Source organism: Thalassophryne amazonica, chromosome 1 (assembly GCF_902500255.1).
Source record: "Thalassophryne amazonica chromosome 1, fThaAma1.1, whole genome shotgun sequence".
Lineage (NCBI taxonomy): Eukaryota > Metazoa > Chordata > Actinopteri > Batrachoidiformes > Batrachoididae > Thalassophryne > Thalassophryne amazonica.
In genome coordinates this window covers 55,084,243-55,093,672 of record NC_047103.1, presented here as the reverse complement: position 1 = coordinate 55,093,672, position 9,430 = coordinate 55,084,243, and the positions used below count along the sequence as shown (strand labels likewise).

General features: G+C 43.6%; 1 protein-coding gene across 2 annotated transcripts in view; it reads right to left on the bottom strand.

Annotated features, from left to right (window-relative positions):
- gdap1 (ganglioside induced differentiation associated protein 1) overlaps nucleotides 1-8,859 on the bottom strand; it is a 36,334-nt gene extending 27,475 nt beyond the window's left edge. The window contains exons 1-2 of one of the 2 annotated variants that reach the window (XM_034170263.1): nucleotides 8,698-8,859; nucleotides 6,862-7,054 (exon numbers count right to left, since the gene is read on the bottom strand). In XM_034170263.1, the coding sequence (XP_034026154.1) occupies nucleotides 6,862-7,054; nucleotides 8,698-8,844 (340 nt within the window). In that variant the 5' untranslated portion in view covers nucleotides 8,845-8,859. Of the gene's footprint in view, nucleotides 1-6,861; nucleotides 7,055-8,697 lie in introns of those variants that run through there. The other variant, XM_034170271.1, reaches the window with a different exon arrangement.
- Between the last annotated feature and the right edge of the window lie 571 nt (nucleotides 8,860-9,430).

Below are 9,430 nucleotides of genomic sequence, written 5' to 3'. Positions count from 1 at the left end.
ATAAGAGGTTTGAACGGGAGCTGCAAGAGTGTGTCTGTAATGGGTGCACGCGCACGGCGGAGCTCTGTGGCACGGGTCGCTGAGCTTCCTGTGTTACAGTTGTAGCCCCATTTCCTCGGATAAAGATAACTACTGCGTCTGTTGTATCAGCTCCGGCGTTATTTAGTTGAGCACATTTTGGTTGTGTGTTGCACACAGCTGCGCACGGAGATGCAGCTCGTTTGTTTTTTTTTTGTCACCAAAGGGGGTTTTTCATTTTTAGCACTTTGGCTCCCTCTTTTGGTGACTGAGTCACATTACCGTCAAGCTCTTAAGTTGGAACAGGTGTGTTCCATTTGTTGGAGCTTGACGGTATAAATCACTTATTTGTTTTGTGTTAGTTCATTTTGTGTGGGTGTTTTTTGAGTTGGTTTTTGTGTGGGATTTTATTTTTTGTTTTACACTATTAGTGTCTGGGGTCGTGACCCTGCAGTTCTGTGTAAAAAAACAAAAACAAAAAGGGACCCAAGCAACTGTATGTTAGTCTTTCTTTTTATTTCTTTCAGTTTCACCTCCCAGGGTTTGATGGGACGGTCCCCTGGGGGGTCATGGGGGGGTAATTGGGTTGTTTTTTTTTTTTCTTTTTTTTTTGTTTTGTTTTTTGTTGTGCCCTCTCTTCTCCTCTGGCTCCAGCCGGGTGAGCCGTAGTGTCGGCGTTGCTGGAGTGGTGCAGTTTGGTTATGCTGGGCGTTTCCCAGGTAACCGCTGCACCGGGGGGGGGGGGGGGGTTTCTCCTTTTTGTTTTTCCCTCCAGTTTCCGCCCTCAGGGTTTGACTGTGGTGTCCTCTGGGGGGGAAAGGGCTGTGGGTCCATCTAGCCATAGACGGCCGGGGCTGGGTCCGTTGGTCATGAGGGGAGGCGTCTCCTGGGGTTGACGAGTGGTCCTCTGGGAGGCGCTGGGAGTCCCCGTGGGTGACGTTGGATCCCAGAGGGACCTCGGCTGTGGTTATTACTCCTGGAGCTGGCGGGATGTCCTCTGGGGGGTGTTGGTCCCTACATGTCGTTGGGGGGGGGTGTTAGCATTTTTATTTGTTAGCTTAAGTTTGGGTTGTTTTTCTTTTCTCCCCTTCCCGGGGTTTGATGGAACGGGCCTCTGGGGAGGGGGGGGGGTGTTTTGGGTTGTTTGTGTTTGTCTTTTGGTTTTATGACTAACCACACTGTGAACATGGTTGGACAAAGGCTGACCGCACAGGTTTAAGAACTCCTGGCCACACCTGTGCTAAGTGACTGACGGAAACAAAGGCAAAGATGCAGCCAGAGGAGAAGACATCAACCGTTCTGTTTGATGAGGATTCTGCTGGAAGATGAATGCGGATACGGTTTCCAGCCATGGTCCCTGGAGGGGGGTGTTTCTCCTGGGCCAGGTTTGTGTGGTCGCCGGGAGGCTTCCCGTGAGGGTGGGGTACTGTTGTATGCCTGGGGGGCCTGGCTGCCTTTTTCTTTCTGTCTTTTGTTTTTCCTTCCAGGTGGCTTGCATTTGGAACTGAGTGGCTGTGTTGCTGAGTTTATCAGGACCTCACCCTGATCACCTGAGGCTGATCACCTGCGGCTCATCAGGACTCACAGCTGTGGTGCATCTGCATGGATTGGAACATGGTGGCATTTAAGACTGGAGTGCACAGTGTGTATTTGCCAGAGACTCGACCTTGTGACCAGACGGGTGAGATCGTCATCTCGGGAGCCATCTCATCATCAGTGGATGCAGAGAACGTCCAGGTTTGATGCACGGTCTGTGAAAGAGGAGGGGGTGAGGTCTCACGCTCGTCAGCACACTTCCTGAGGTACGTTAAATTTTGTGACTAACATTTATACAGTCAGTAAATGTGGTGTCCCTCACACCTTTTTATATTGAGCTGTACGTTAGTCATGTATCGGCTTCCACTGCAGTGGAGTTTTGTGAACTGGATGTTCCATGCCTGCAGGTTGGGAAGCTGATTAGTAATCAAGCCAGGAAGTGTTTGCTGTTTGTACACCTTTAAGTGTTCTCTCTGTGTGTAGAGTGTGGACTCACATAATGGTTCCTTCTTTCACAGACTCGGTTTGTTGCGGCCACCTGGGGGGTGTCGGCGGGGTCCTTGGGTCCGAACAGCTTCTGGCTCCGGACCGTTAGCGCTGCTGGGAGCGCACCACGCCAGACCGCACTTTCTTTTGTATTTTTTGTATCACTGTTATGTATTAAATTCAGTTAGCCTTTGTACCGTGCTCTGCTTATTTCATACTGGGTCCTTCAAACGCTGGTCGGTTCTCCGAGCTGCGTCCGACACATAACAGGTGGTGCAACAAAATACTAGTGATGTGTTGGAACGTTCTTTTGTTTTTCATGATTCCATAATTTTTTTCCTCAGAATTGAGTGATTCCATATTTTTTCCCTCTGCTTGGTCTAAAAAAGTAACTGTTACTGACTGCCACAGTTTTTTTTTCCTGATTTCTTATAGTGTTTCTTAAAGCCAGAAAGTTGCCATTTGAAATGACTTTAGTTTTGTGTCATGTCTGTGATCTGCTTTTTTTCTACAAAATTAAACAACTGAATGAACATCCTCCGAGGCCGGTGATTCCATAATTTTTGCCAGGGGTTGTAAAAGTTTGGGCACCCCTGATGATTACTATGATTTTCCTTTATAAATCGCTGGTTGTCTGTTAAATCAGTTAAATGTATCATATAGCAGACAAACATAGTGATATTTGAGAAGTGAAATGAAGTTTACAGGATTTACAGAAAGTGCAATAATTCTTTAAACAAAAAAAAAGGCAGGTGCGTAAATTTGGGCACCCCAACAGAAAAAAAAAAATACATCAATATTTAGTAGATCCTCCTTTGGCAGAAATAACAGCCTCTAAATGCTTCCTATAGCTTCCAATGAAAGTCTGGATTCTGGTTGAAGGTATTTTGGACCATTCTTCTTTACAAAACATCTCAGGTTTATTGGTTTCCGAGCATGGACAGCTTGCTTAAAATCACATCACAGATTTTCAATAATATTCAGGTCTGGGGACTGACATGGCCATTCCAGAACATTGTACTTGTTCCTCTGCATGAATGCCTTAGTAGATTTTGAGCAGTGTTTAGGGTCGTTGGCTTGTTGAAAGAACCAGCCCTGGCACAACTTCAACTTTGTCACTGATTCATGAACATTGTTCTCAAGAATCTGCTGATAGTGACTGGAATCCATGTGACCCTCAACTTTAACAAGATTCCCAGTACCTGCACTGGCCACACAGCCCAACAGCATAATGGAACCACTCCCAAATTTTACTGTAGGTAGCAAGTGTTTTTCTTGGAATGCTGTGTTCCTTTTCAGCCATGCATACCGCCCATTTTTATGTCCAAATAACTCAATTTTAGTTTCATCAGTCCACAGCACCTTATTCCAAAATGAAGCTGGCTTGTCCAAATGTCCTTTAGCGTACCTCAAATGACTCTGTTTGTGGTGTGTACACAGAAAAGGATTCCTCTGCATTACAGCATCATACAGCATCTCTTTGTACAAAGTGTGCTGTGTAGTTGAACGACGCACAGAGACACTATCCAGGGTTCTCCCCAGAAATTCTTCGTATAGCAGTGCTGTTGGCAATTATCTCCTGAGGCGGCGCACGTTGCGAGTCATTTTGACTTGTTTTAGATACACTGAAAGCAAGAATAATAGACAAAAAAAATGACACTTATGTTGAAATATCAAAGTTCTTTTTTGCATGTTTCTTTCTAACCTTCCAGCAGTGGGCAGGGTGCACGGTAGTGATTCATTGTTTGGGTTTATGATTGTGGTGTTAAAACTCAAAATTGGCTGATTAGTAGCTGAGAGTGTACCGGAGACAATATTGAAAGTTATCGGTTAGCTGTACGTAGCTTCCGATAAATTTTTGGGTGGTTTATCGGTTTAGCTTTCTAAAAAATAACTTTTCAGATAGCTGATTAGCTGTTATCCAAGCTAACTTTTTGGTTAGCTGTGCCCACCACTGAAGAGCACAAGATGTCTCATTTTGGGAGGCAAAAAACGTTTTAGTCTGTTGTCTGTGTTACAAAGTTTGGAAAGAGGTGTCATTTGATTTACAGTGGCGCAAATAAGTATTTTCCCACCAACGAAGAATGGAGAGGTCTGTAATTTTTATCGTAGGTACACTTCAACTGTGAGAGACAGAATCTAAAAAAAAATTCAGACAATCATATTGTATGATTTTTAAATAATTAATTTGCATTTTATTACATGAAATAAATATTTGATACAACAGAAAAACAGGCCTTAATATTTGATACAGAAACCTTTGTTTGCAGTTACAGAGCTTGGGTGTTTCCTGTAGTTCTTGACCAAGTTTGCACACTGCAGCAGGAATTTTGGTTCACTCCTCCATACAGGTTTTCTCCAGATCTTTCAGGTTTGGGGTTTCAGCTCGCTCCAAAGATTTTCTGTTGCGTTCAGGTCTGGAGACTGGCTAGGCCACTCCAGGACCTTGAAATGCTTCTTATGGAGCCACTCTTTAGTTGCCCTCGCTGTGTGTTTCGGGTTATTGTCATGCTTGAAGACCCAGCCATGACCCATCTTCAATGCTCTTACTGAGGGAAGGAGGTTGTTTGCCACAATCTCACGATACATGAGCCCATCCATCCTCCCTTCAATATGGTGCAGTTGTCCTGTCCCCGTTGCAGTAAAGCACCCCCAAAAATGATGTTTCCACCCCCATGCTTCACGGTTGGGACGGTGTTCTTGGAGTTGTTCTCATCCTCCAAACATGGTGAGTGGAGTTGATCCCAAAAAGCTCTATTTTGGTCTCATCTGACCACATGACCTTCTCTCATGCCTCCTCTGAATCATCCAGATGGTCACTGGTGAACTTCAAACGGGCCTGGACATGTGTTGACCTGAGCAGGGGGACCTTGTGTTCCCTGCAGGATTTTAAACCATGATGGCATTGTGTGTTACTAATGTAATCTTTGTGACTGTGGTCCCAGCTCTCTTCAGGTCGACCAGGTCCTCCTGTGTTGTTCTGGACTTTCTCAGAATCATCCTTACCCCACGAGATGAGATCTTGCATGGAGCTCAAAACCGGGGAAGACTGACAGTCATCATGTGTCTCTTCCATTTTATAAGAATTGCACCAACAGTTGTTGTCTTCTCACCAAGCTGCTTGCCTGTAGCCCATCACAGTCTTAGGCAGGTCTACAGTTTTGTCCCTGGTGTCCTTAGACAGCTCTTTGGTCTTGGCCATGGTGGATAGGTTAGAGTGTGACTGACTGAGTGTGTGGTCAAGTGTCTTTTATACAGGTAACGTGTTCAAACAGGTGCAATTAATACAGGTAAAGACTGCAGAATAGGAGGGCTTCTTAAAGAAAAACTAACAGCTCTGTGAGAGAATTCTTGCTGGTTGGTAGGTGATCAAATACTTATTTCATGCAATAAAATGCAAATTAATTATTTAAAAATCAGACACTGTAATTTTTCTGAATTTCTCACAGTTGAAGTGTACCTACGATAAAACTTACAGACCTCTCCATTCTTTGTAGGTGGGAAAACTTGCAAAATCGACAGTGGATCAAATACTAATTTCCCACCAGAACCTGTCTCAGCAGAGAGCGACACAACGTTTTGAGCTGTGCAAACAGATTCTCGTTTCTTGCCTGCAACAACACAAGAGTCCCAGTTAGTGACTTTAATCTGCACAAAAGTGACTCATGATTGACATGTTTAAATGGCTTTTAGAGGGGTTAGGAAGCGGACTTGTCTCTTCTGAAAAGCAGCGAATGAGCCAACGAAGCAGTGGATCGGAGCACTGCTTCGTTGTTTCAAGATCCAAAGTGGAGCCATTACAGAAGCGGTTGATTACAGACCCACTGCAGGGTCTATAATCAACATAAAAAAATGATCATTTTCCCAATAAAACACCCTCAAAAACAACGGCCGCTTTGAAGGACCGATAAGGGAATTATTAAGCAAAAAAGGCTACTGATGTCGGTGGATCGAATCATTTCTTAATGATTCTCTAAAAGAACCGGTTCATGATAACCATCCCACGTGCCCCCCCCCCCCCAAGAACTCTGGCACCCCCCTGGGGGGGGTGGGGGGCCTCACAGTTTGAAAACCATTGGCCTAAGCAGTGGGTCACCCCTTTGAGTCTGGTCTGCTTGAGGTTTCTTTCTCAACATCATCAGAGGGAGTTTTTCCTCACCACTGTCACCTGTGTGTTTTGAAGTGCCTTGAGGCAGCTTTGTTGTGATTTGGTGCTATATAAAGTCAAATAAATAGAATTTTAAGTCATAAAGTTCTGCATGATTAGGAGAGTGGTTCCTTTCAGTGAAGGCAGCAAAGCCCAGAATCTCCACCTCTCATAATGTCCATATTCTCCGCTGACAGAGGCTGCTTGTTTTTGTGGAGGGCTCTGTCTGGTGTTTGGAGCATTTTATGACAAACACCCAGAATAATATGGCTTGTTGTGTGGGAAAATGTCCTAATGGATCATCTCAGATGTCCCTACTGCACTATTTGCCCTGAATGACATTCTCAGCGTATTTAATGTTGTATGCTAGCTTCATCTGTTTGGTCCATTTAACGCATGACTACTGAGAAAATAAGCATATCATAACTTTTAATGGCCACACCAAAGCAGCCACAGATAAGAACCACTGCGTAGTCCCCCCAAAATATGATTTAAACCAAGGTTAGTGTTAGCTTAGCTGGTTTGGACCCAAAGACAGGGCTGTGCTCAGGCTTCTTCGTCACACAATGGAGCCAACCCTGTCTTATATTTCGACCAATATTCAAAGAATGTTTGAAATGTGATAAACACACAATGATGTGTTGAGTTGCACCTGTGAGCTCCACATTACTCACCAGTGTTGAACTTGTGTTCCAGGTAGTCCATGATCTGTATCGGATCACAGATGATGTTTTCATTGTGGACCAGAACCGGAACCTCACCCGTTGGATTGAGATGCATGAACCAAGGTTCAATGTGTTCACTGAGCGGGAGGCTCACGTCATACTCTTCACAGCGCAAACCCTTTTCCGCTATGGCCAGACGAACCTGCAAAACCACAACGGTGACTGTCTACCTCGACTATGCATGAAGTTATCTTCCATTATATAATGGCTGAGTGGATCCTTGACATTTGATTAGTGGGTTGTATGTCCCGTGACATGGATTATTCATACCATTTGCTGTTGTGTTTCATTTACCGTGCAATAGTTATTTTTTAGCATGCAATTTTGGTGCTTTATGAAATGTGCTATTCCACGCTCCAACCACCGTGCATACTCACACTACCGGGGCGGTGTTTGTTTTGCTGGCGGACAATGATTTGAAGGAGCTAATTGATGCTGCTAATTCTTCTAACACACACACACACAAACAAATCCACTACACTGTAAGCCGTCTGGAGGCATGAAGAGCTGTTAAAATGAAAAGCTGGGTAAATTTCTGACTGGACTGAGGAACTGCACAAAGTCTTTTTATTTTATTTTTTTTATTATTATTATTATTGGAAGTACACGAACAGTGCACGGCATCACTGACTACATTTGTTTTTCTAAGTTGACTGAAAACAATTTCGGACTCCAATTTAAAGTTCATGTTTGACTGTTGACATCAAAACACCAGTGGAACACCAAATGTAAGTCCCTTTTCTGTTGTTTATAAATGAATAAAATATCAATCGACAAGGATCTATTTTAGTCATTATATAAAACAAATAATGAATGTTCTTTCAATGGAATGAATATTTCATGAGGTAAAAGTTGGAATGTTCTTATGCTGTCCTCACTCTGAAATATTAAGTTTTCACCAGCTGGAAAGAGAGTTAATGACACTTCAAATAATCCTTTTGTGCCGGTTTATTTGTCTATAGGCCGTCATAAAACTAAAGGAAATGCAAAATATACAAAAGGTGTTAGCTATCTTACATAGCAAACTCGCTCGTTACATACTAATTGTAGGCTAGCACAATAGCCTGCTTACAACTCAACAGAAATATACAATTTTGTACATACTTTACACAGAACAAAAAGAAAATTATTATTCCATCTTATCACAATACTTACGGACAAATCTTGTTCACGGGAACAACATTATAGAGTTAACATCAGCTCAACACATGAACAGCTCGGAGTTGAGTACTGCCATCTTGGATTTTCTTCCAGTCTACGATCACCAAAACACTAACCAACCGACAGAGAGCGCTTCAGGGCAGCTTATAAACCCACATCACTCAGATGTACTTATAAAGGGCAGAAAAGTTCCATTCAACAAGCTTTGCTTGTACCATTGAACTCCATAAACATTCATTATTTGTATATTATATTGAGGGATCACAATTTTTCTGTCATCTATCATTAACTACATCTCTGGGTGCCATTTCTGGACACCCTCATGGTGAGGTCCCATATTACTGTTCAACATAAAGTTAAGATTACTTTTTACAACCATCTAAAAGTAAATAAGTCATTTGGACAGGTGATGAGGAGCTGTCCACTGATCTGTGGTGCTGAAACATTAACACACCATCATCACTGTGTTAGTTTAGTTTAAATAGATGTAGTTTAAAGACAATGTGTTTAGTAAAATAAAAGGACGGCGTTAGTTGAATTCGAAGCACAGATCCATCCTGATCTGCTGATGGACAGACGGGAGCTGTCCACCCAGCCGCGGTGCTGAAACATCACTGCACTTACCTTCTGAGAGTTAAAAGACTGCGTCCAGTGATAAAGTGTTAATTTACACTCGCTTCTTTTGACACCTTCAGCAACGAGTCCACACTGCTGCTGTGCATCCTGTTCTGAGTCCGTGTTTAGAAGAGCTGCGTTCTCGTCGGACGCCATTTTATCGGGTTTTCAGGAGGCAAGTGAAGGCATCACGTCCTGCTAAAAGTTATACTCCCTCTACAGGCTGGGAGGGGAAGGTAAGGTTGAACTCTATCAAAGTCACTGTTTGGAAAAAATAAACGTATTTCCCCCACACTCGGGGTACTGTACTGTATTCTGTCATTTTTCATCACAAATATAACACACAGATAGGTGAAATCATAGTACACATAAAAGCATTAAATCAAAACCAAAGGTTCGAGTCGTCACTATGGACTCATTGCAGACAGATGAGTACAGCAACTTCTTGGTATAAAAAAGACATCATATGCAAGGGTTGTATGTCAACAAATGTCTGTATATCACCACTCATCTTCAACCGCATATCCAGGATCAGGTTGCGGGAGCAACAGCTCCAGCAGGGGACCCCAGACTTCCCTCTCCCAGGCCACATTGACCACCTCTGACTGAGGGATCCCAAGGCGTTCCCAGGCCAGTGTGGAGATATAATCTCTCCACCTGGTCCTGGGTCTTTCCCAGGGTCTCCTCCCACATGGACGCGCCTGGAACACCTCCCTAGGGAGGCGCCCAGGAGGCATACTTA